This window comes from Rhea americana, unplaced genomic scaffold, assembly GCF_003343005.1.
Source record: "Rhea americana isolate MKP2758 unplaced genomic scaffold, rheAme1 scaffold_304, whole genome shotgun sequence".
Classification (NCBI taxonomy): domain Eukaryota; kingdom Metazoa; phylum Chordata; class Aves; order Rheiformes; family Rheidae; genus Rhea; species Rhea americana.
This window is the reverse complement of record NW_028186429.1, coordinates 162391-189672: the sequence shown is the minus strand read 5'-3', so window position 1 is coordinate 189672 and position 27282 is coordinate 162391. Positions and strand designations below refer to the sequence as shown.

Here is a 27282-nt window from a genome sequence, read left to right as displayed (position 1 = left end):
TCTAGCCTCTTCTGGTCTGTAGTCTACATGGGGCGAATAAATGTCAAAATATAAACCGGGTAAAATAATAGCCAGTAAGGCACTTTGTCAGAGAGGACACAATTGTCCAGGCTGAGAGACTAGCAATTAGCTGGAGAGAGACATTCTACATTACAGAAGACAGTCAATCTATTTGTTATAACCATTTCTTTTTAGAAGATTTTAGAAGAACCCTTAATGACTAAGTTTGTGTCCTCCAAAATCTTTTTACCATTCTACCACAGAACATGCAACAGTAAAACATTTCGTTGTTTTAAATAGTAATATTTAAAAGACTATTCAGCATCCTTAGAACACCCAGTTCTCAAGAATTAATCTTTGAATGCTACTTGAAAAAAAAATCAGTTTAAAAATGAACCCATCTTTCTTGTTTCATCATTTTGTTTGGGAGGGGGTATCTTGCTTTAAATTTCTTTACAAACCATGAAGGCTTGCCATTAAAAACCTTGGTGCTTTGGTGTAAAACATGCAAATAAAAGCACTGTTTGGAGACAGTGCACCAAACCAGGACTAAAACAAACATGGCTGTGTGGTTATAATAATGGGTATTTTCTACCGTCTCTTGGTTTCTACATTCTGCTTCAACATCTTCAAGAGAGCTTTAATCATGTAAAAGGGTCTTTCTGCGGAGCCAGCATGTCTCTCTGCATCTTCCACTAGGAGGAGGAAGGGCAGAGCCAGCGGTCCCACAGCCACCTGCGGACCTCCGGCTGCCCCGGGGCCCCACAGGGTTTCGCTGCTCCGACCTTCGGCTCTGACCGCACTGCAGGCACAGAGCAAGGCCGATCCCGGTGGCACGTGGGCTGCCGCCAGCCCCTCGCACTGGCGGCACAACGGGGCTTTGCACCGCCACCCGAGGGCTCAGCACCAAAGCGAACGCCTTACTGTGTCCTACCTAGTCCCATGTTCCACTCTCTAAAGAGAAGAATGGAATTTTATATTTTATACTAAATCAAGTAAACAAGTAAGGGTCCAAATTATAAATTTTACTCTTAGTATCTGTGGTATAAGTTAGCAGACTCTCACCCACAGGATTAGTTAGGAATCACTATAAATTGGTCTTCAAACTTTAGAGTGATTTTTCTCCAAGTAAATACTTACATTAATTTCTACTTCATTGACTCATAGCAATTGATTTTTAAAAGCCAATTTTACTAATCAATTATTACAATTTATTTATTCAATTTATTGACTACAAAATTTACATATTGCTTTCTACATGATTTGTATTTTCACAGTTCTCTTAACTACATCATTAAGAAAATGGCTTTTAAATTTTCTTCTCAAAAATGTGGACCGCTAATATTCTAAACAATTTTCACAAAATAATGAGTGGAGCAACTTTTTATATATATATATATATGTTTTTATATATATATATGTATATATATTTACTATATATAAATAATAATGTTGTTTAAAACTTTGACTTTTAGAAATTCATTTAGCAAATGCATAGCTTTGTTACAAAAGTCTTCTAATCAAATAACTGTATACTATTTCTATTATGTTGTATTCCTAATAAACTCTATGGTTACATTCATATGACAAAGAAAGCACACTGTATTCAGAAACATGCCTTTTTCTCAGTAAGACACTCAAGTCTAGTAGAGAAATACAGATTTCTTAATGCAACTTCTTCAGCTGCAAACTAATTAGATAGAAGTCAATCAAAAATACATTGGAGTTTGGACTGGAATCATAGTCCAGTAGCTTTTTAATCTGCTGGACTTCACAAGGGTGGCACAAACTTCCCCAAAATTGTTGACTTAATTCTCAGAAGAGGTTAGAATTTTAGGGGGTTGTATATTCCATGTCACACACATGATCAGATGGGAAAAATAATAATGAAAAACCTTACACTCCTCAGTTAAGCACCTGATTTTTGGAAGGCAGATTCAGCCCTTTCTGAAAGTCAAGTTTACTCTAAGGTGTCTCTAAAGGGTTCTCAGAAATGAAGATCTCCAACATTACTAGTTTCGTTTGAAACTGTATGCCTTTATTTTATACTGTTTAAGTCCTAAACTGAACCACCCATTTCTGCTTCACCAGGAAGAACTACACTGCTGCCTCGATCGAAGAGAACGCATACCAGTGACCTGTCACTTGCCCTGCAGTTTGCAGGCTTTGTAGATCCTATCCTGCCCATGACTCCAAACGCATGGTGGTAATAATTCACCTGTACATTAACAGCACTCAGACAAGTGGCATCAGGGAGATCTTTCTGCTTTTCTTGTGAATAAAACATTTATAAACTGGAGCCATAAGTCACAAGAGCAATACTGTCTAGGATGTGGGCTGTCAGTAAATTTTCCCCTAAAATCTGAACTTAAATCAAATAGAGAGAATTTGTCTTTCTCTTTGTGACATCAATGGACTCTTTGGGCTAGAAAAGTATTTTGAAGAGCTGAATTTGCATAATACCAGATCGAGGGAAAATATCTCACTCCTGAAAAGTGGACAATAATGTCCTTATACTGTGGAACCCATGAAAACTGGAGGCAGGGTCTCTGGCATGCATGATGCACTAATGAGTTAAAACATTCTCAGCTCAGCTCACAGAAATAACAGTCTTGAAAATTGTCTTTCATTTTCTCATGTTTGATGGTTTTTGTATTTCTCTTTTTCTCTTTTTAGCATTCCTATACAGCGTAAGACTTTTTCATTGAGCAGAGCTATTGCTGACCTCAGTAATAGTTCTATTTAAGGGAGGTTCACAGAACTGAACAGAATGTTAATGTGTTTTATATCTATAGACTTTTAACCAATAATCAGGCAACTTCAATAATCTAAAAGCATACTCAATCTTTTGGAGCATCTTTCAGTAGTGATATATTAAATCCTGTGTCATCAGAAGATATGGTTCTGTTTCTTATCTAAGTATCTTACTGTTTGAGCCACTGAGAGTTTGGAGACCTAAAAAGCACATGCTTTGCCCTTAGTGGCAGCATGGTCACTGCAGTATCTCATAAGAAGCCCTTCTGAGCTAGGCAGCGGCAACGGGAACACCGTGTGCACAAAATACAGCCAAAACTTTTCTCTGAGGAAAAACTGCATTTGGTTTTCCTTTCAGCAAAGCTCAACTTCCTCATAATGTAGAGCACAATCAGAGAGTCATTAGAGGTGAGGACATTAACACAAGGACATCTCTCATACACATCAGCTGAAAATGATACATTTGCCATCTTGTACCAGATGAAACCTCATTTGTGTGAGCCACAAATCATATTAAGTGCAATGGGACCTTCCCTCACTTTTATCTTTTAAACACAACACACAAAAACTTCACTTTAAGCAACATCCACTGTAGTCTTCTCTGGCTACCTTCTTTGGGCCTATAAAGTACCATTCTTCATCTCTTGAAACACACAGCTGTGGACGTGATTAAAATATTACTACATTTTCCAGTGTAGGGAATCATTAATGCATGTATAATCACAGTTTAAATGGCTGTGAACCAGCTTGTACAAAAAAATACAATCATAGCACCATATTTACAAATTTAGTACCATCTGCTGGTTAACTAGAAATTCTCAAACTATTTTTTATGGCTAATTATGATATAGGGTAGTGCTTTCATAAAATTGCCTGAATATCTTTTACAAATATACACTTATAAAAAGAAATGTTATCAAAAATGCTGTCCTTTGAGGCAGCAACTTGTGTTAAAAAAGTTACTAAAACATTGTTCATTATAGACTTAAAAAAGCTTCAAATTTACATTTTCCTTTCAATAGGCACTCTATAAACTAAAATGTGGCCTTGCTTCACAGCTGCTAGTTTAAGCATTTACTTATCTAGTTAATTATTACCAATGTTGCTCATTTTTTATAGACAGAAGCAAAAGGAAAAAAGAATCACCCATTAACCAGAAGCATCATTTACAGTTTTTACTTTTGCCTACTTTATACATGTGTTGCTTAAAAGTGACACTGTTTCGATGTTGAGGTTTACTGTATGTCATCCCACTGCCTTCTTAGGGCTTAGTTCCTTCTTTCCTAGAATTCGGTGAAGGCTAGCTGACATGAAGTAGGGTTTTGCTGTAGATCCATCATTTCTTTCCAGATCTTCACCTGAATTTACACCAGCCAAAGCAGCAAGCAGCAGTGCAGTCAGACACACACCAAAATGCAGAGGAAAGAAGAGGGAGAATTGAAGAAGGGAAAGAACAAAAGAACCAACGTTAGAAAACCTCAAACAAGACAATATAGCTGCATTGTTAAGTTGCTGAAGAACACCATAAATTTCTATTTTCTCAAGCCAGAAGAGGCTTTACACAAAACACAGTGACACACACCTTGCTATTTCAAAATGACAGAAATATCTTTTAGTCTCCCAGTTCTTTGGTTTGGCAATATTACTGGAAGTTTTCAGAAAGGCTCATGCATCCAGACTGGTAGCCAGATTTTCCAAAGAAGCCTGGCATTTTGCTGCTTATTGCTAGAAAATTTGTCCAGAAGAGCGCTTTGGATTTACACGTTTTTGAAAACTAGACCTTTCTTCACTGCCTGAGAAGTTCTTTTGAAAACCTGATGCTATGGGTGCACAATATGCTATGTGATCTCCTGACCATTACTAAATGAGGCATGGAAAACAGAACAGAGTATGAATTGAAAATAGTGAGATGTGCATGTTACATTTTTCCTACAGAAGGTACTAACTAAATCACTAAGATCCTAACTAAATCACAGTCCAGTGAACAGCTTCTACACTGATGGGCAACCTGGTGGGAGTGCGCAGCAGAGCACAGTCCCCACATCTGCATTCCTGCAGAGGCGGGCAGCTGTACCTGCGGAGCTGAAAAGCGAGCACTGGCAACTGGCCAGAGTGGTTAGAGGAAAATTCTTTCTATATCCCATGGCAGCTTCCTTTCTTCTCTAAACAAAAAACTATTGTCGCCAGGCCAGATGCACAGAAAGTATTACAAGGCCGCCAAACACTCCATTTGCCTTTCCTGACATGTAACAGGCTGCTCTGGGGCCAGGATTTCCATCTGCTCCAGAAAAGCACAATGCACCTTTCTACTCAGGCTGCACACAGCCAGCCTGTGCTGTTTGGCTCTACAAGTATCAGTGGTGGAACTGTTTTTGCAAAATGCATCTATCGTGCTGGTTTCTACTTCATCAACCCTCCTATTCAAGCATTACTTATCTCAAATCATCATCTATGTGCTTACACAAATGTGACCAGATTAAGGCCAAAGACAAAGGAGAAAAATCCCTGTGAGGACCCTTGGATGCAACACCACCATATCTTCTTCCAGCAACTCTGTGCATAGGCTTCCTGATGACACCTTTAGACCCCTCATGGGTCTAAAGCTGTTACAGAGCCGCAGAGAGAGAGGTTTCCCAGGAGAAAGTAACCAGTCCGAACCAGGAGCACCTTCCTGCTCTATCACAAAGTGATTATTTGCAGTTTTCTGATGTACACTCATAACTGAATGCATTTGCTGAGCTTCACTTTAACTTCAACCCTTCAACCCCCCCCAAACAYTCTAATGTTATTTCAAGTTACAATTCCTTCAAGGAATTGTACAATCCAAGGAGCCTCCAAAATGAAAGTAGCTAAACATGGCCAGTCTTTAGTTCCCATTTGAGAAAAATGAGGCAGCCAATAACCTTGAGCCTGCAGAGCCATCTGAATGAAATCGATCCTGCAGATGGCTTGGACAGATATGGTCCCAGTATCCTGTGGTAAGTAAGGCTATGGCAACACAATTCTTTCCTTTGCACATGTTGCCGTAACACCTTCCAAATACAACGCTAACCTGGTTTCAGTTAAAGAGGTCAAAATAAGAAGTGGTCTGTCCCTACTCCCTGCTGTCACGTTTAAGCCAAAATGCCTATAAATCAGCCACATGCATCTTTGGCATAAATTGAAAAGAATACTTGTTAATTTCTGTGTACCAAGAAAACAACAAACTTTCTATATTCTACTAGTTTGTTAAGTTTCATTCTATTCTAAATACCAAAAGTAATAACTTATTTATTTCCACTTCAGCTGGTTTCTTAGAGATGCATTTGGTTTCTTTAGAACCAAAGTTGTTATCCCAATCTGAGGTCACTCCTAGCTACACATTAGTTTTCATTTTTCTGTGATAACACAAGTGAGTCTTGTATCATGCCTGTGTGTGACCAGCACAAAAAGAGAACCTTTTTATCTTCTGCATGTTTCTGTATTTTTTTAGAAGTAAACACATTTAAAAAAAAAATCCCCAGAGACAGGGAGTATATGCAAGTATATAGCCAACTTGCCAAAGAGAAGGCAGTAAAAACAAGCAAAAATATATATAGTATAACCAATACAAATCACTAAAAGGTCTATGGGGTGTCTTTAAAATTCATGTCTTTGGACTATTGCTTTACATCACCTGATCAGAATCCCACACTTCCAGAGAAAACAGAAAAGTTCTGATATTGGATCAGTGATATTGGATCTTCCATATAAGAAAGGAAGGAGAGGACTCCTGAACTGTATTGTCAAGCACGTAACTTCTGAAAGACATGACGAGTGGAATCGATGCTACAGCCTCAAACTAACAGATCGGTAAGGGGTGCTACTCGTTTTACCTCAATGTATATGAAATCTCCCTCAGAACAAGTGAAGGAAAAACCTAGAGTTAGCAGGACGACAGTAACTTGAGTAGGACCTGGAGTAACAGCAAGAGATATAATTGGTGAGTGAGTTTACAGTAACAATAGACTAGTAATAGATTTTTGAAGTGGACTGAGTTTTCTCAAGAATTTTGCAAGATTGCTTTACATGTCCTCATTTGTTTACACAGAGATTCATCCACTTCCACTGCCTGTTTCTTTAGTCATCACAATCCTCTGCTGTGACACACAATCATTTCCACAGCAACCAGCTGCAAAGCCAGAAATAAGTAGAGACTGGTAGGGAATGCCATCAGGTAGGGAATAAATAGAAGGAATCAATGAAAAGTTAAAACACTGAGCTTGTTTTCATGTGACTGATGTTATTTTCTTAGCAGTAATAGATAAGAGAGACTAAAAGACAAGAGTACATTATTACAACGTAAGCAAAATGTTCTCAAAAACCATTCTTGTTCTGTTTTGGTAACAACAAAAAAAGGAAGAAAAATGCACTACATACATTGGATGAAATTTCCAAGCACAGTCTGGAGTGGTCTCACTCTGCCCATGATCAAGCGGACTTCAATGCACTAAGCCACTCCTTAAGTTTTGCTTCCCTCATTTTTAATCATCACAGGCTACGCTTTTGCTCTGGGATAACTGACAAATTTGGGTCTGATTTCTTCAGAGAGCATGCAGCCATGAGTTAAATCCTGAAACTCTGTGGAAATCAAGAGGTTCAGGCCCCATTCCAATACCCAAGTATAACCTTCCACATCCTGTGTTGATGGCAGCAGTTGAACATACTCTTCCATGTTTCTCACTTGCTGTGTAAACAATGTACCCACCACATTGAGTGGAAAGAGACTGCCTGATTCCTTGCTTTTTTCAGTGGGAACACTTCGGATTTTTCAGAGATGTAGAGGTGAAATAGACCTGCCCTACAAAAGGCTTTTCTTTCTTCCATTGCAGTAAAGCTGCATATGAGGATATTAAAAGAATGTTTCTGACTGATCTCATTTTGGCACTGCAGGATCTCCAGAACCACTCCTAACCCTAGTTCCTTGGGAAGTAAGCTTGAGAAGGAGAATTTAACTTCAGTCGTGATTCAGAGGAAAGAAAGAGAATTTACGTCATCATAAGAGAAGAATCAGTACTGCTGTGTTTATTTTGCCTCAGTGATTCACTGTGCATACAATGGATCAAGACTATGATTCCTTAATAGTCCTATAGTATTATCAAATAATTCAGCCAATTACTGTAACAGTCACTGCCATTTGAACCTATCAGAATGACTTTCATTATAGAAAAATTGTATCTTTATTTCTTTAATTCGATAAATACAGTAAATGTCCTGCAGTGACCACAGCTTCTTCTTACCATCATGTGCTAATCGGAGACCAACTGATTTCTCTTGTGATTTTAGTATTCTCTGACTGAAAAATTGAGCACCACTGCCTCAGAGAGCCAACGACTGCTTGCTATTGTGTCTTAGACAGACGCTTTCCCAAACGGTATTTTGCATGAATGTCAGCATGATAATTTGTTCAGGGCTATTAAGATGAAACCAAAGAGCCAGCAATTGCTATCTGTGAAGAACAGCACTTTGTATAACAAAGAATAACTTGCTAATAGCAAGAGGTTTGAGTGCATTGTTGCTACACAAGGCTGTTTACAAAGCATATGGAAGGAAATTATTAGAGAAAGTTCTGAAAACAAAGCCAGATACTCCAGTGAGCCGTCGCTACCTACCACTACTGAAACTAATGGCATCTGAATACAGAAACACCTCTGCACTCAAGAATGCATCAAGGATCCAGTTCGAAAAGCAGAGGCATTTCCTTCGGATGACATACTAAAAGATTGTGGGGAAAAAGCAAGAGGAGTAAAAAAATCACCTTGTCAGTTCCTTCTTCTTGCAATCTGTTGATATTAGTGAAAGAAAACTTAATACTTACAAAAGCAGAGGAAAAGCGTATCGACACACATTGCATAGACGCTGAAGAATCCATGTGCAACTAAGTAGGAGCCAATAATGACAGTCTACAAAAAACAAACGACAATAAAACCCCAAATGTTAATTTGGTACCAGTGTGCCAAAGACTGTCACAAGTCAGGAGCCTAATCTGCTAAGCAAATTTGGGAGGTAAATTTGGGAGCTGTGTAAAATTCTACAATAGGGTTACTGCTGTGGAAAGGGATCACAGGTTTCTAACATATAGTAGTCACTAGTTTTTTTGAGCTGCCGAACTGGGGCTATGTCAGTCCCCATACAAAATATATCCCAAGAACACTGTGAGCTCCTTTGAAGTATTCTTCTAAAAGAACATTCCTCCCAGATATGTTCTGGCATCTATGGGGGCCTCAAAAGGAGAAAGATTTGCATGGCAGGCCTCTCCCCTTAGGAACTGCACTGCTTCAGTGCCTCACTCCTGGCCTTTGCTGTCTAGGTAGTCTGAGAAACGCTTAGCAGAGACCTAACCACTCTGCAGGTGCAGCCACTGCAGTGCCTTGTCTGCCTGATGGGTCAGGGGGAGCACAGCAGACCGGAGGACAGCATGCCATTCAGAGCAGGACTGAGAAGCTGTCACCAGCACATGCCCAGAGTAGCCTCAGCACCTCAAACTGCCCTCAGGCTTAGGGCGATTAGTTGATGGACTTACCAACAATGGTACCCAGTAGTAGTTTAATGTTGGTGCTTCCTCTGCAAACACTGGTATTCTCTGCGTGAAGAAAAAGAAGGCAAGAACACCTGCAAGAAGCACAGAACATCAGTTATTCCTGGGGTGACTGCGACCTCTTAACTCCAAAGGAAAAAGTGAGATAAAAATAACAAATCCAAAGTTGGTTTACACAAGTGCCTTTAAACCACAAATTCCTAGATATTAATTATCTCCTAGATCTGTATTCTGACCAGAAGTGAGATGTAAATGAATGAATTATCATAAAGATACTCATGGGGCCAGAAATATTTTAATCAATTGTTTTGTTTCACCATCCTACTGGATTTAATAACAAAATTAACAAATAATGATAAGCAATACAATAACATGTGGGATAACATCAAAGACCTTTGGGTGCATCTTTTCTAAATTAAAAAAGGTAAGTAAGTAGAATTCTGCTCATTAGCTTTTATTACCTGAAGATTTCTTAATCTTCAAATCTTTAAATTTCTTAATCTTTAAACTTAACTAGATTAAAAAGAGAAGTGGTAGTGCTAATGATAAACACAATAATAAATCTACAACAGAAAAATGCATCTAGAACAGAAATAGCCAAAGAATTTATTCCTGAGGACGAAGACGACATGAATTAATTTCAGGTTTCAAATCAAGATCCTCCAGTTTGAATGTTCCTCAACATTAATGACAAAACATTTTAGATGTGGCCTTAGTGCTAATTTACAACTTTTGGTAAAAACAGAATCCATTTGCAAATCTTTTTAAGTATACAGAACACAAAACATGGTTATTAGCAAAATAATGTATTAAAACTGCTGTGACAATTTAGGAAAGTTTTAAGGGAATACTGCCAGCTTGAATTTTTAGAAGTGCTTTATTTTTTAAAGATTAATTTCTGCCACAGCAAAATATGAACACTATATTTATATATATAGTGTATACATATATATATATATATATATATATATAGATAGATAGTATAAATACTATATTTACTGATAACTAAAGAAAAACCTATAAGGAGGTTAAAAATATTTTGTTGATTTATTTTATTACAGCTTGAAGGATCTTTTGAATGGGCTTGAATACAGCAGAGCTTCAGGTGCCTCTCCTGTAGACCTGCACTTCCTCCACTTGTGTGTGCTGCCTGCTGCCAGGTGAGTGACATTTGCAGTTTTGCTCAGGTCTCATGAAGGGAGATTGTGGCTGACTTACAGGAGGCAAGTTTCATTTGATTCAGCTACAAAGCTTTGGTTGTGGAGGTTCTTGTGCCAGCAATACGTGCCAGAACAGCAGAAAACAGCAGAATGCAATTATGGAAAAGATGCTGTCAAGAGCACACAAAAAGAGGGAGGGAAAAAAAAAAAAGAAAAAAACATGTACTCTACTGCAACCTGGTAAATCCTTGGACACAGGAACAGTTTCCTAAATAGTCAAACTCAGGAGAACTTCCAGCCCTTAACTGAGTATGTATGAGCATGACATACTTGTGGGTACCAGAAAATAGAAATACACAATTCATAAAGAACTGGTTAAACTTACCTACACCACCAGCAACGAGAATTTTCCCCAGGAATAAAAGAAAATCTGTAACTTTGTCCAGAACTGCAACTCTGTTCAGCAAAGGACAAATCACACATGAACATCACAAAACAGACATTTGTATTCTTTTTCCTTAAATCTATGGCTAATTTGCAAAATGTGATCAAGAAGTTGTCTTGTCCTGATTTCTCAGACTGATAATAAAATAATGCAGAAAAGCAAAAGAAAAGCTTGCAGGTTTTCTGTTTCTTGGTCCCATCTGGCTGCATTCCATTATTCTAGAACATGTCAAATCTACAGAACTATTTCAAGATGTCACTGTACCACACTGAAGGTGGGAGATCTCAAAGCAGAGAGACAGTCACAGATGAATGAATGAAGGTTGTCAGAGAAATTGGCAGTAAATCCACAGCCCTCGCTGAAAGCAACAGCAAAGGAAGGGTAAGGAAGAGGGGTAAAACACAGGTTCGTTGCAGAGAGTTTCTGCTCAAAATCCTACTAGACTGTCTCATCAGAAACTGCAAGTAGTGGCGTGGAAAATGAGCTACTGTCAGCCTCTTGACAGTGCTGAAGGCTATTTTAATGGTGATATGCAGTCCTGACTACCATGAAAGGTAAGTGTTTAACAAACATTAAAGAAAGCAAACCATCGTTAGCCTGTCAGAGTTCAGAATCATAACTAAAATACATAAGATAAAAAACAATTTTTTGAAAACAATAAAATTATATGCCTGTTTTTTTAGCTACTGCTTACTGATGAAGAGCAGAAGTGCGAAGGGCAGAGAGGCGACGGTTCTGAAGGTCGTCCCATATACTCTCCCACTGCGTAGGTGCTACACAGTGTGGACAGCCCTACTCTGATGCTGATGCCAGCTGACACAGTGGATGTATTCCATTCTCCAGCTCTTTCCTCCTCTTTCTTAAGCACTGTTCCTGTGTTCCTCTCTTTCAGCATCCCCCTCCATTCCTCTTCTCCTCTCAGTCCTTCACTCAATAATTTGAACTACCGAACCTGTGTTACCCTGTCTCCTACTTGGTAATTAGATTGTCTGCTATTGCATCAACATGGCCTGCTCCTAAGGTCTTCTCCCATTCTTTTTGATCTCACTCTATCACAGGAAGAGCCAGAAGCAATGAAGAAAAATACTGATGAGAACAGGGAGCTTGGCGGCAACCTTAGTAGTGGGAAAAAGTGCCAGCAGAGCTCCAAGCACTAGGAGAGACCTGGCTATGTTAAATATCAAAGAGACTAGTTTTGAAAGCAAAGTACTCCCTCTTCTTTCTTGCCACTCTCTAACACCTCATAGGTTTTCTGGGACAAATTTGAATGTTTAGGTCTTTCCATTTTCATTTTCAGAGACGGCAAATGGACCAAAGCTCAAGAAACACACAGATAGCAGATGGTGCAGCCACTGATGTGAATCCATAGATCTCCTCTCAGGTGCTCCATTGCTTCCCTGAAAGCACTAATACAATTTACAAAGATGCTGATGATTTTAAAAGAGCAATCTCAACAAGACTGTCTTTTAGATCAGACCAACTTTGCCTGGTTTACTGTGATGAACACCATGCTGAAACACACAGGCCATTAGAAGGGAGGGCTATTTCTGGGGACAAAACTAGCTTAAATTAATTTTCGGAGTAGAGTGGGAGAGGGAAGGAGTGCAATAGCAGGAAATCTTGCCATTGCTGGGAGATTGTACCTTACCTCACCACATTACGCATGAGCAGAAAGAATGCCTCCTTTGCTGAGGTGCAGAAGTTTTTTCCATATATGGCAATCTGCAAAATAACAGCAGTTGTTTGATAAGTATTTTAACTAATTAGGATAACTCCTTCTGGAATCTTATTGAATCTAACACATAATTCTCTCTAATCTTAATTAGAAAGACAGAGACTTGAGAGAACGTCACCCATCTTTTCTCTCTGAAGCACCTGGATGTGAGCATGCTGCTCCTTGAGATCTTGCAGGTAACACAGCCAGTATTTTATTTTCCAAGCAGAACAAGTAAAGTACTTGCTGAGGGATTCTTCTCGCTTTGGTAGTTACTCACAGCAGACAGCAGAAGGAAACAGGCACTTATAGAGCACAAGTGAGTTCTAACTATTTTGGACCTGATTCTGCTCTCATTTAAGAACAAATCAGAAATTCAGAAATGTAGTATTAAAGTCAGTTACCGGCATGAAGTAAACCAGGTAAAGTTATTCTTTTCTTTTTTTTTTTTTTTTTTTTTTTCTCCTAGACCAGTGTCCTCAAGGGTAAGATAAACTAAAACAGTTCTTCTGGAGTTTCTGATATTAATGCAGTCAGTTTGCCTATTGTAAATAAGACTGTCAAAAAGATTTTTTCCTCTTAAAGACTGCATTAATTTGAAACCCCTTTTGCATGAACATGGGTTTTACTGGACCTATTACAGCCACCTCTGAGAAAACAGATTCGTGATTGTAAAATTCTTTCACTGAAATGGCTTCAAGTAAAAACATCATGGGCTTATATCTGTGTTATTTAGGTGAAAATCTGAAATTTCTCTTCTGGAAGCCAGTTAGGATTATTTTAGAGTAACATAACTGCAGCTGCTAGTAGAATTTATGTTTTTGACTTCTGGGGCAAATAGAGATGCTACCTGCCTTCTGACTTCCTTACCTAAAACATTGCCTTTTAAAAAAATTGTTAAAGTGCTTAAATATGCAATATGAAACAAGTTAGCTCTCCTTTTGAAATAAAGATTTGAACTGCTGTTTCAGATGGAAAATTAACTATTTATGCCATCGTTTCCCATTTGCTTTGTGGGTGGGCGGTGTGAAAGGGAATGAGGGACAACAGGTACAGGTAAAAGGAGAGGCTGAATTTATAAGGGAAAAAAATCTCACTTTTTCATGGTAGGACCACATGCATTTCCTGAAACCTGACTTAAATTCTATTATTTATTCAGCAGATTCAAACAATGATGGCTGTTGACCAACCAGTAGTGGCTAGGGTATTTTACTATCCTAGACAGGGGAGCCCACATGTTGAGAAAGTAAATACATACCATGATGTAGGCATTTCTGTTTATAAATTTTAAGAATTTTTCCAAACACCAGAAACAGCATTTGAGGCAGCAGAGTAGAAATCTAGTGAAGGAGTTTTGTGTACCTGAAAAAAAGGAGAGGATAGCAGACAGAGAACTCGTGAACAATCTTCAGAACATAAAAAGCTATGCAGAAGGAAATCCTGAATTGCAGCAAAAGCAGAAACATTATTTCCTTTTCTTCTAGGCATGGACTCTCCTTCATAACAAAATTTAGCTCACTAGCTTCCATTTAGATCGGATTCTTGAATGCTTAATGCTTACATTAAATTCCCAAGGATATATGCTCCATTTGCGTAAATTAACACAGACTCATTGGCTTCAAATGGAACTGCAATGGCTAACAACAATGTGCGACTTGGCTCTTAAGGTAATCATAGCTGAAGAACCACCCTGGGAAACAAAGGAGATCATTTGTTTCCTGGAACTGTTAAAAACTGAGCAGATTCAGAAATCTCACCTTTCAGTTTGTGATCCAAGTACTCCAAGATCACTCTAATAAGCTGGACAATTGCAAGAATTAAGGCTCCAAATGCCAGTGAACCTGTATGGTATCTAATACAAAATAAATACTATTAATAGTTAACATTCACAGCAGAGTTAGCCTGGATTATACTTTAGGTGTTCTCACAATGGCACAGCAGACATTCCCTACCACCGGAAGGTATCCCTTAAAATAAATCCTAAGTCTGTGCCTGAGTGTAAAGGCTCAGACCTTTACCTCAGGCTGTCTAGGGTGCATAGTATGACTCAGATCATTACGGCTCATCTGCTATCAGCCAATCCCTCTGAATAATTTTGGAAGAGAAGCAATTGTTCTAGAATGATGGCAATTGTAGCTTGGACAGAGTATCCATGGGACAAATATCCATGGGACACAATTACACCAGCCTAGCTACGATGTGGAATGGGAACTAGCTATCTAAGAGAGTCTCTGTTTACCAAAAGATAGTTATTATTACACTGCTCTTACAATTTTGATTTTTAAATCTTTACAGCTTAACTGTAATAGCAAACTAGTAAATTAAACTATTAAACTAGGTACTTAATACATCAGCACATCATCTCTAAGTTTACAAGAAGTGATGAACTTCTAATGAGAAAGACTGAGCCTCTAATGGCTAGGCTTTCCTGCCTAACCACTGCCATTTGACATTCTAAGCCCTGTTACCCTAGGTGTAAAAAGAGCACCTTTAGGAAACATGACAGGACTCACAATCAGGTTTATATTCATACCGTATTGCTCGCCCAAATGAAGAGAAGAGTGGCCACAGTGGAATATCAGCAGGTTTCCGAAAGGCCCAGTAATAAGAGGCAAAGGCACCAGCAAGGGTACACTGTCCCAGTGCAATTGCAAAGTTTACCAGCCAAAGAAAGACAAAGACATTGGCTAACTGAAAGACGAAGATGTATTTATGGTATAAGCTTTCTCCTCCATAAAATGCAAAAGTACACTGAGCACCTGGACAAAGTTTGGTCACATTGGTTGTGTTAAAAGTCTGTACAGAAAGAAAAAAAAAACACATAATAATAAGCAATGAATTCTCTGTATAAAGTCTTTGAAATTCAGTGGCTTAATACAAATCACATATATTCTGATGTTTCATTAGCTCATTCAACATTGCACTCCAATAGTTTTAAAACTATTCACATATCTAAGAGTTCATATTAACGTCTTAGGTAGGTGCTAAATTTTGAACCGTGCAGTTAGTAAGCAGGGCTGTTCACCATACAAACTTGAAATACCAGCAAGAGTTCTGCCTGAAATCTATACAAATGGAATTTGAATTTCAGAAATCTACTTTTAAGACACCTAAACTGCTCAGTTTCATTAAATAAAAGATGCTCGGGTAAAATATATTGTTATTTAAAAAACAGAGGCCAAATCTGCAGCTTGGATAAATTATCACTGTTGAATTGAAGTCAGCTGAGTCATGACATTTTATATATGCTGAGGATATGGTCACAGCTTCCCTTACACATCTCAAAGTATTAAAATAGAAGCCATCTTTACAGTTGAATTACTTTTTCCTATTTCTGTTGTTCATATCATGTACTTTCCCAGCATGGGCAATGAAATGACAACAGTCTATTTCTAATCCCTTTCTTTTTCAGTGTTCAGGCATAAGCAGAATGGGGAATTGTTTGGGATACAGATACTATAGTATTCCATTGAAATTTAAATACCTAAAGATAACCATACTGATATAACATTTCATAAATACTTCTGGTTTTCAAAAAAATATTTGAATTCAATCCCACAGTGAAAATATTTGACTTTTAAAAGTCAAATATTTTGGACCTTTATAAAGGCCATTGTTGTGCTGAGAAAATCCAAATATTTATTTGAGTTTCTGCTTCTAAAATATGTCTGGTCCTTGGACAGGTTTGAGGCCTAATTTTTAAAATCTTCCATTGTCTTTTGCAGACCCCAAAACAGAAACCTCAAGAATTTGAGAACAGCCCTGAAAATAAAAAAAAACCCTCATCTCTGTGTCTCTTTCTCAGCCTGTAAAATAGAACTATTAGTATCTAGTTGCTTCACAGGCTAGTTTAGCAGATTAATTAGTGTATCTGTAAACCGCTTTGAACAAAGAAAGCATTATCTGAACATAACTACTATTTGAGTATTTAACATGAGTAATTATTGCTTACAAATATGCATGTTTTCTACTTGCATTGCACAGAGACTTAATATCAATTAAGAAATGCAATTAGCATACCATTTTACTAGAGGTAAATATTAGTTACACTTACCTCTGGGTCACAACTCAGGTTTGCATACTTGCACAATGTTTGATTAGCCATTACCTTATACACAGGCTCTCCTGATGTAGCCAGAAAACTGAATAAACTGTTTTAAGGAAGAATTGCTGAACTGTAGACTTCGGGCAACTTAAGATTCCGCAGTGAGGAATCACTAGCTCTAAACAACTTATGCAGATAACAGAAAATTTGCTCTTGTTCTCTTGTTTTGCAGAGGTGTATATAAAGGGCTGATAGAACAGACTGAATTCTCTCAATATCTAGAAAACTAAGGAAAACTCCGCCTCCAAACTATGATGATAATCGCTGCCCAGAACAGGCAAGGGAAATAACCTTGTAAGATGCTTCAGCCTCTCCTATACATCTAGCGATGACAAGGCAAAACACCCAGTGCATCTTTGTCAGTTCTTGCTTTACTGGAATCAGACACAAAGCATAAGGAAGTTAACATTGTCCTGAACAGCAACAGCTGAACATCTTCACATATGAGGGAAGAACAATTTGTTTTCAGAAAGCAAAACTTCCCCTTTCTGACACCCTGTCAACCCTTGCTGTTCCAGGAACAGTTGGTGGTTGCTGTTGTGCATTTTAGAGAGAACTCAGTCCACTCTATGTTCTCTCAGTCCTTTCCTATACTTCTCTGAACAAAAAATAACCTGGAGCTTCCTCAACTAAATAAGAGACCATTAACATGGGGTCTGTAGTACATGCAGTACACTAAAGGCCATATTCAATCTTTGCTGAAAGACCTATTTTATCCCTTAAAGTCAATCTTAGGTTATAGAGCATTGAATAGAGCATTGTATGCTACTCCCGCCCTAACATGAATTTCAGTCCAATTCTTTTTAATGAAATTAAAATGCACTGTCAGATTTGTACATCACATACAGACGTGTGGTGAGGAACAATCCTGCATCGGGAGAACAAGTTCTGAGCGACTAAATAGCCCTCCTGATATTACTGCTTGGCTAAGGTGATATAGCAGATCACTGTCTGGTCTTGCAGAACATAAGACCTTTCCAGAGAGATACACATATAGAAGGATACACAGCTGTCACAGCCCAGTAGGAAATACAAATTGCAATGAGTAAGAAGGTGACAATTGGGTAGAACAATGTAGACATTATATAGCCAATAGCCCTGTGAAGGAAACAAAGTATCTCAGAAAGCTACAATAATTTAAGAAACAAACTTTTTATCAGTTTTCTGTCATGATCCTTTTTTACTGTGAGCTACCTATTGATACAGACAACATAATCCAGAGCTGGGATCTCAGAATACTGCTGGTTCTGTCTTCAAACAGCTTCTCATCTTCTGTATTACTTATACCATTCCTCCTTTACCAGTAGCAGTACAGGCACCTTCATCTATCTGCCATATTCAAGTCTGTCTCCTACTTGCTCTTTTTGCACTCCTGCTTTACAGATTCTGGTCTTTCCAGGTAATAAACCCAGTCTGACTACATCTTCTTGTGCCTGCTGCAAATATTACCCTTTATTTCTACATCCCACACTGCTCAGCTCCTACACTCTCCCTTCTGATCCTATGCAGCCTTAAACCACCTCTCACCACTTTGCCTATGAGGACTCTCTTCCCAGCCCCTTTCCTGCCCTAAGTACTAGCTACTTTGGTGTAGGGACATTCGACCAGTCTGTGCATTCTGACACCTTCCTGAATGTGCCATAAATGGGTAGTGGGGGCCTTTGGCTGTTGGCATACAAAAAGAATAAAGGGTGTTCTACGTTAACAGCTTAGAGAGCTCCTTTCCACATCAAGGCAGATGCTTCAGAGGCTGATGAAAAGTCTAGAACACTTGTTGCGGCTGGAATGCAACCAGCTGGCGGGAGCATGAGCACACTAGCTCCTGCTCTGCCAGCAAGTGACATGCTGCAGCCCCTCTGGCTAAACTGACTACACCTATCTCGCAGGTGAACAGCATTAGCTGAGTATCGTGTCACACTTGGTGTAACATCGAAGAACACGTGTTTTTTTCACTGAAGCCTACAGGTTGGTTCTCTTTAGAGCCCTCTCATGTACCTCTTCTCATTTTTCTAATTTCTTTCCAGTAACTGTGCCAAATCCTTTCCCAGTCTAAGGATGAAATAATACGTTAAGAGTCACATAGGAAAACATAATCTTATGCTATCTGAGAAACAATCACCACATATTAACAGTGTTCAGTAGTTCATAGGTGGCCTTGATAGTTTCTAGTAAAACTATAGGCAATTACTCCAACAAACTGATTGTTCCTACCTATGGATTTCAAGTCATTTATTTGTATTATAAATAGTGATGTTTTTGAGAGAATAGTTAAAAAGTACTGAAAAACATTATTTGATTCCCAGCCATCAGCAATTAGTTTTTCACATTTCTGAATACAGGGCATGGTCTGTTAAGTCAACAATAATTATTTACAGTGTTTCATTACACATAAAAATTTCACCCTCAAGTGACATTTCCACACTGCTGAAAAACTAGAGGATGTTTTCACTTCTCAGTTTATGAAATTTCTGAAATGCTTCTATCTGTCAAAGTTGTGAACAGAAGTGTTGCAAAGCATTAAAGTGTTCCTGGATTTTAATCAACAGGCACTAATAAGTGGAATTGGGGGTGATGCCAGCATTAACTGCTATGGTCTACATTAGTAGTTGCAGAAGACCTCGTTAACAAAGAACTCGTATTCCTTACACTGCCTGTTCTGCTCAGTAATCCCTACGCTGTGCTTTACCCCTAACTTTCTGCCCTTGGTTGTGCAAGATGAAACTGAGGAAGAGCGTACCCTAGAGTTCATTTATTAAAGATACATTAAATTCAGACAAACACACCTACTGCCTTCCTTCAACAGGGCAATAGCAATCCGGATTCGATTCCTCAGGAAGATTAGCATCAATATGATTATGACCTCAACAACACAAAGTATTATCACTGTAAAACAAAACAAAACAAAAAAATCAGGAACCAAACCAATATGTTAACTCTGTAAATTAGTAGTACCATCCTCATATTTTGTAATACTGTTCACGAACCCCATGAACAACTCTCTGCTAGAGCAGTTCTCTCTTTCACTGCACCTGTAAGCCTTCGATTCCACTTCATAAATTGGTAACTCCAACTGTAGGGGAATTCTACATGCAGGAGTTAGGACGTGTAGGACTCTAATATTAGGATTTTTAATTTCAGAATAAAAATAGAACATATCATCCTTAGACAAAGACAATCATTCACTAAAAAAAAAATACTAGCATTTGGCTATACAGTTTACCCTTAAATTCTATTATTCATAAACAAGCATTTTCAATGTTCATACTCTACTGCTGCTGTATCTAGATGCAATAAAATAAAAAGGTAGTACACGGAGAGTCCAATTTGCACCAAAGTTTATGACTTTTCATAAAAAGTACATTTCTACGATGTATCTTATTCCAACATTTAAATGCACTTAAATCAATAAGTTGGTGTAAACATTAACTTAGCATGCATTCCTTTCATCTCCTTTTTAAAAAGGAGAGACTAGGACAAGGCACTTTGGGGCAGATTATTTTCACCTTGCAGTAGTACTGCTGGAATCATACTAACTTGCTCTGAGGTCAGAGATCCGAGAGTGACGTCCCAGAAGGCTCCTCTCTTAGTTAAGAGCAGTGTTTGAACCAGAACCCAAATCTAGTTCAAAGTCAGCTTCAGTCTGTTTTCTATTTGTTTTAGTTCAAAATCGACTTCTGCTGAAGAAAGTAAAAACTTCTCTAGACTTTAAAAGGAAAGGACAGGATCCTTAATGCCTGAAGCACATCTTCTCTGATCCTGAGGTACATTCATTAATTTGGGGTGCTTCAGTCAGTCAGGAAACATCTGAATAGTCCAGCAATGGTATGTATGGTTGCATACGGTGGGGTCTTCTCCTCCAGCTGAAACCAGGAAGCGTTTGGGGAGGAAGGCAGAGGGGATAATATTCCTGTGTCTTGGTTCATCTGGAGGTTATCACTGGCAGATGGGAATTGGCTTCTAAGGCCCACAGCTTTGACAGCCTCAGAATCCAGACACAGATATTCACAGATGCGGTTAAATCACAGCCCTAGGTTTTACCAGCATCCTTAGCCATCAGAACGACACTTGGCAAGTAACTACTGTGCTGCTTACAGCTGCAGACTTTGTTATGACAGGTTTTTGCTACCTGGATTTCAGCACCTATTTTGAGAAGATTCTCCACGAAAAAACACAGACTAATCTTTAATACAGTTTCTCTAATGTTCTCATTCCAATTCAGGTCTGTTTAGTTAGTGTAATTCATCCTATGATGAATTATGGACTAGGATGGAGGGATCTGCATTTTCTTGATGGGTATTTAACTGCTCTGTTGCCTGACTTTGGACACATCATTTCATTCCTGAGTACCTCAATTTCCTTTTCCGCAAAGGATACTGAGCTCTACATAAACTATGCACATTGGTTGGTAAGAATGGGCCAGGCCAAGAGCTTGGAGCGTTATTAGGGAAAACATGGTTCTGTCGTAATACCCCCTAGGGATAGCATACCAAGAAGATTTGCCTCAACAATATGTAGAAGATGCTCCATTAGTTCAATGATCCAAACACACAGGTAAGTGAAAACATAATGTAGAGAAGAGATTTAAGCAGTGAAATGCTGCTCCATTAATTTAGCTACAAACAGGGAAAGGTAGTATTTTATATCTAGGTGTGTATGTGTGTATATATACACACACACACACACACACACACATAGATATACATACATACATATATATATATATATATATATATATAACATTCATCGTCCTATTCACAGTATCTGTGTGCCTTCCAATAGAGTAGCAACAGCAGTGTGATTAACATTTGCCAAATATTTGTTGTCTCCTCTGCTCCTCCTTTCCTGGGGAGGGATGTGTGTGCTGCAGGCTTTCTTGTTCCTCTAGGCATTTGTTCTAAATACCCATGTTGTTATCTGCCTCTGCACAGAAAGGCAATGAAGCACTTGGAATTAAACGTGATGAAATTCACAGTGGTTCATTCTACGGTAGACCAGCCTCCAAGAAAATTCAGTGACCTGGTCACAAGAGTCTTATGAAAATGTGTATCTTTATTGATAACTCTGTTGATGCTTCTAGAGCCTTCACAGAGGACAACAGACAAACGGGGAGAGAAAAATGCCCTTCCTCCTACAGCTTCATCAGGACTGCCTTACTTATTGTGGAATACTTCCCCATTATGAAGACTGAAGGTTACAGAAGGGGAACGCTGATAGCACAAGCATTCAACTTACCTCGCCATGTGACATCTTTCAAGGAGGAGACTTAACAAGGCAGAAACTGTAACAAGACAGTGATTGGTTCTCGTGAACATCTATTAAGAGATACCAAATTTAAAGTGCACTTACTAAATGCTAACCATGTTTGCCTCAGTTGCAGATATACTCTGAAGTCTGTCTGGAATCCAATATCATAAACAGTGAGGTCAGATCCAGGTATTCCCTTGAGATGACTATACTCCCAGTAACAATGCCAGATGCCTTTTAAAAGACAATCAACAAAAAATGAGAATTTCTGAAGAGCACAGAGACACAAGTTAAAAAAATAAAAATGTTTTACAACCCAAGTGTTAGATAAGCAAAAATCAGAAATGCATTACTATGAGACTAGTGAATTATAAAATCACATCTATAGAAAAGAAAGATCAAGCATCAACAAAAGATAGCCTAAGAGGCTCGCAGATTGCACCTACCATATCCTATAATTCCAATCACACCAAAGATGAAGATCCAGAAAAGGACCCCGGCTGTGAACCTTAATAGCACAAGGAAGAGCAGACTCACAACCATTGCAATGAACAGCCCACTGGGAAAACAGGAGACAAAGATAAAGAAAAAAAGTGTGAGACTTCACTTTCTTACAATGCTTGTTCCTCCAAATGAAAGTCACAGTCTCACATGAGAAGGATTCAAAACAATGTATTTCAAAATCTTTCAAAATGTATTTATGAGATACATCCTCTTGAATATCATCTGTTATTGGAAACCAACAGCTTATTTACAGTAAGCTCACAGAATAGAGCCAGAAACATATCTACATACTAAGTCCTCAGCTTGGCTGAATGGGACTAGTGCACTGCCCTTCTGGTCATTTACAGCAGCTGAGGAACGAACTGCCTTTTTCAGGACATATCTAGTCCACAGTATAGAAAGTATATTGGAGGAGTATCTATATGGGTGGGGAGCTTACAGTTTTATGTCCCCTACTTGAAAAGAATGTTAAAAATTTGGCATTCTAAGAGCTTTCTTAGCAAAAGATCATTAAATTTAGGAAGGAAACCAGTGACTTCGCCCATCAGAAGAGGGAATGATCATTCTCTGCATTCTGATACATAAAAACAAAGCGGTAAAAGCTGACTTTCCTAAAGAACAATTATAATAGGCATCTACAGAGCATCTTTTCGATCTCTGGTCTGCAGTAAGGAAATAATCAATGTGATTTCACTCTTTTTCAAAGAAAAGCAGAAAAATGACTGCAAAAGGCCATTTTACTAATCGTAAAGCACTATGAGTAATAACCCCCTTGAATAAACATTCAGCTGAGATGCTTCATAGAATTTTTCATTTCTCTAAAGTTTTCAGTAGATGTTGAAAGAATGTTATGTTAGCACAGACTTATAAAAAAATTTAAAATTTTGTATTTTGCCTTGCTTGGGTCAGCCTGATCATAATCAAACAAAATCACTGAGAATTCTAGAGCAAACTAAGCCAGGTTGGCAGAGGACCAAGAAAGAGAAGAACATCAGCTTATCTGAAAATTTTAAATCTTAAATCTTAGCCCTTTAAAGACTTCCTAGCATGACATTTTCCCTTCTGAATGACTTGTTTGAAATTTAGATGATGTTCCTCAAAAACCCTGCAATTTTGGACCTTAGGGCTGCTGAAGTACAGACATTTGTTTGAATCTCTTTATATATACATGAGTCCCTGTAACACCAAAACTAAGTGTACGGCAAGAGCTGTCCTCAGCAGACCTATTGTCTTTGAGGCTTGAAAGCTGCTATTCTTTTTGGGTAGGCTAAAAAGACTAGAGGAATTTCATACTTAATTTTTAATCCAGCCTTCTCTGACTATCAGTCCTGCACTGTCATCACCCAAACTCTGGCACAGCAAATGTTTAGCCAGAAATCACTTGAAGTATCCTGAAGCAGTGTGAAGAAAATTCTATCCAACTACTTCAGAAAGAAGTCTTTAAAAAGAAATTATTCTGGAAATGTGGAAACTGGCTCTCAATATTTAGAATCTCTGTTCAAAAATGGCCAGTTCTTTCTCCAGCCTGTTTAGTGACATCTCCTTTGGAAGAATCTGCACCACAAGCCTGTTCCTTCTAATTTCAGTAAGAGATTCAGACATAGAGCTGAGCCTGCTGAACACTGATGTGGGTTTCTTGCCACTGACTACTGTGGGCACAAAATCAGACTACAAGAAAGCTGTCCTCCTGCCACTGACTGGGACAGCTTTAAAAGCCGACATGTTCTATTTCTTAACTGACTGTTGAAGCTACTTTTTAATAATTCTCCACATGCAGTTTATTACCTAAAGTTTGTTATTTTATTGTTTTATGAGCGGATTTGCATCCAGGGCTGAATAACGTATGCTTAATACACGCATGCTCTAGGTTGTCTGTCTGCTTCTGTTTAAAGTGATCAACATGCTTACCTGCCCACAACACTACTAACTGGCTAAACATATACTTAAGTATTTGCATGGACAAGGCAGTTGCTTCATTTGTTTCAGTGCTGTATTTTTACTAACTGGTGATTAGTGAATATTAATTGCAAGATTTATTAATTATTAATTGCAAGAAGACAATACCATTCGAAGTTTTTCATTCTTGCTCTGCCCAGTGCACTGGCAGTAGAAGATTTATGATGGTTTTAACTGTATTTTGCAGGCATGAATTTAGAAACCACCTGTTAGATAAACATTCTAATGGTATTACCAAATGTTATTGTCTGAAAGTCTCTTAATTGTGGAGTATTTTGGCTTTGGAATTACCACACAGATGGATTCTACAGTAGAAGTCAGAGCCTACTCTTTTTCTGCCTGGTAAAATATCAAAAACTTGCTTTAGAACAATTGCTACTCTATGTGTATGCTGCACTATCCTTACTTAATATACTACAATGTGATAAAAGGAAATTACATTTGCTCTTCGAGTTTAAAAGTAGGATTGGTAACAAACACATACATGATTTATTTTTTCACTTCTTGCACGGTCCAAAGTGAATTTGGAAAAATTACAAATACCCATTAAAAATCTTACATTAAAATCCAATACCAAGAACTGGCATAATCTTCAAAAATTTTCATTCCAACTGATCTTGCATCCAGGACAATATTGATGCCACTGAAAAAAAGACAAAGGTTGCTTTACCTTGAAAAGTAGAGGATTTATTTAAACAACAAATAGGTCAAGTGAAAACAAAAACCATTGCTAGTAAGAAGACTATATTAATATCCTGCAATTCCAGTTCTGTAACAAGGCAAACATCAACTAAATTCACATCAATCAAAATTCTGCTAAGTTAGAAGGGCTGAAAAAGCCTGTGTAAAAAGGTCTGTACAGATCCTGAAAAAAATATATTAAAAAAGTTCTATGAGTGTTAATTATCACCACATTTAATTACTTATTATGGCACAAAAAAAGTACTACTGAAATCTACAAAGTCCCGAAAATCGTATAGCTGTAACTCTGAGACCACCAATAGCAGAGAAGCAGGAAACAGTCAAGCAATAAGCCGACCTTAGGGGATTGTTTTCCAATCTCCTAAAGTACTCTCCAACATTAACTTTTTCTTAAGAAGAAATGAAGAATATGGCAAGAACAGGCAACGTAGTTGTAAATGCCAGCAGAAGGGAATTTAATGAAGTGTAGGCATTATGAGGGTAGGTAAAGGGCTATAAGACAGATGCTTTGGATTGAAAGGCATGAGAAGGTCCCCCCATTCTTCAGCTAGACTGAGGACTGAAAGCAGCTGGAGAAGCTAGGCTGTTACAACAGTTTTCTCCCATCCCTCTGTAAGGGAGGTATTGCCATGCACTAGCGACTTCAGTACGCTACTTTTTAACTTTTAGTCACAGTTAAACCCAATAGGAGCAGCCTTAACAGGCGGGATGCCCATAGTACTAGACAGCTGGTTAGCTGAGATAGTTTGTTAGGCTATCACAGGCAGACGGGGGCAAGGCCATTAGAGGCCGGCCTGTGTTCTGCAGCATAAGGGTTTCATTTTGAGCCTCCTTTTGCTTCGTTTAGCACTAAGTTTTGCTAGGAAAACAAACAATAATGATTTAAAAACTGACAACCAATCACTCTGAGACATCAGACTCAAACTTTTAGCTCAGCTCTTTTTTGCATGTCACAGTGCTGGTCTCCCCTACCGGAATTTTGCAGGTGCTCAGGCACAACAATACTATTTCTTCACAAATCTGGCCTAGTTTCCTTCATCTATTTGCTACAATGGATTCTGAATTCTTCTTCAATTTCTAAATTAATTCACAAACTCAGAACCCAACAAACAAAAGCAATGGTGAAGAGTAAAACGTACTTTGCAGCTTCCCTGAGATCAGTCACATTTCTTGTTTTCCCTCTTCCATCCTTGAAGGTAGTTTGATTTGCCACAGTCAGCACACCATTCTTTGTGGAGAAGTCTGGAAAGCATCTCTTAAGAACTATTCAAAATATCAAAAAACAGGATACATATTACATGCACTTGCATCATTTGTATTTTACATCAAAATATTACTTGTTTATATTAAAATCATTTCAGATACATAACCAATTGTTTTTTCAATTAGTGATCTGTTGATATGTTGACTTTGACAAACTGTAGAAGAGTCATTATATTCAAGATGCTGACTTTTATGCCTTGGGGCTTCTTGTCTCTTGTTGTACAAGTTTAGGCATGGTGAGATCCTAGCCTTTGACTAAAGAGTCTAGGTGCTACCAAATAACAATAGTGGTAAAGGTAGTACTTTAAGTATTTGTAGTAAATGCAGACCTTCTAGTCCAGTCAGTATCTGGGCAGCCGCTCAGATATGTCGTTTGCATGATAATAATCAAATTAGTCTCCAGGTACAGACTCAGTGTGACTGGTCATGAATGGTATTAGTCCCCAAAGTAACACATAGAAGCAAGTTCTACTGCCTCCCTACGCCAGATAAGCTGCAGTACCAGCCACTATCAGTGGGAATTCTTGGAGAGGAGGCAAACTATTGGTTAGACAGAGGGAGGAGGTGATTGTAAAAGAGAGAAAAGAAGGGGGTTATGTCCTCATTTATGGCATCCTGTCCTTGGCTGCAAAAAGTCATGGTTTTCATTCTGAACAGAATTAGAGATCAGTCCTCCTACACAGCTGTATATTAAGTTTATATAACAAGGCTATGCTTTCACTGTCAAGTTCCAACAAACACTGATGCCAAGTTTCAATAACCAGTCCTCATTCTGGAAAAATTAGAATATCTACCCCACCAATTATTCTGAGGAAATAATTAAGTTACATGTCTTTCTTCCTCCCCCAGTAACCTTTGCCCTCTACTGTAGCCTGCAAG

General features: G+C 38.3%; 1 protein-coding gene across 2 annotated transcripts in view; it reads right to left on the bottom strand.

The window, feature by feature from the left end:
* Window positions 1-1443: 1443 nt before the first annotated feature.
* The window catches only part of SLC44A5 (solute carrier family 44 member 5), a 108603-nt gene continuing 82764 nt past the window's right edge, over window positions 1444-27282 (bottom strand). For both annotated transcript variants that reach the window (XM_085309822.1, XM_085309821.1), the window contains exons 8-22: window positions 26280-26403; window positions 24998-25081; window positions 22425-22537; window positions 22081-22212; window positions 19518-19617; window positions 17740-17832; window positions 16684-16771; window positions 15163-15425; window positions 14387-14481; window positions 13888-13991; window positions 12564-12637; window positions 10856-10926; window positions 9296-9384; window positions 8591-8675; window positions 1444-4112 (exon numbers count right to left, since the gene is read on the bottom strand). In XM_085309822.1, the coding sequence (XP_085165948.1) occupies window positions 4000-4112; window positions 8591-8675; window positions 9296-9384; window positions 10856-10926; window positions 12564-12637; window positions 13888-13991; window positions 14387-14481; window positions 15163-15425; window positions 16684-16771; window positions 17740-17832; window positions 19518-19617; window positions 22081-22212; window positions 22425-22537; window positions 24998-25081; window positions 26280-26403 (1628 nt within the window). In that variant the 3' untranslated portion in view covers window positions 1444-3999. The remainder of the gene's footprint in view (window positions 4113-8590; window positions 8676-9295; window positions 9385-10855; window positions 10927-12563; window positions 12638-13887; window positions 13992-14386; window positions 14482-15162; window positions 15426-16683; window positions 16772-17739; window positions 17833-19517; window positions 19618-22080; window positions 22213-22424; window positions 22538-24997; window positions 25082-26279; window positions 26404-27282) is intronic.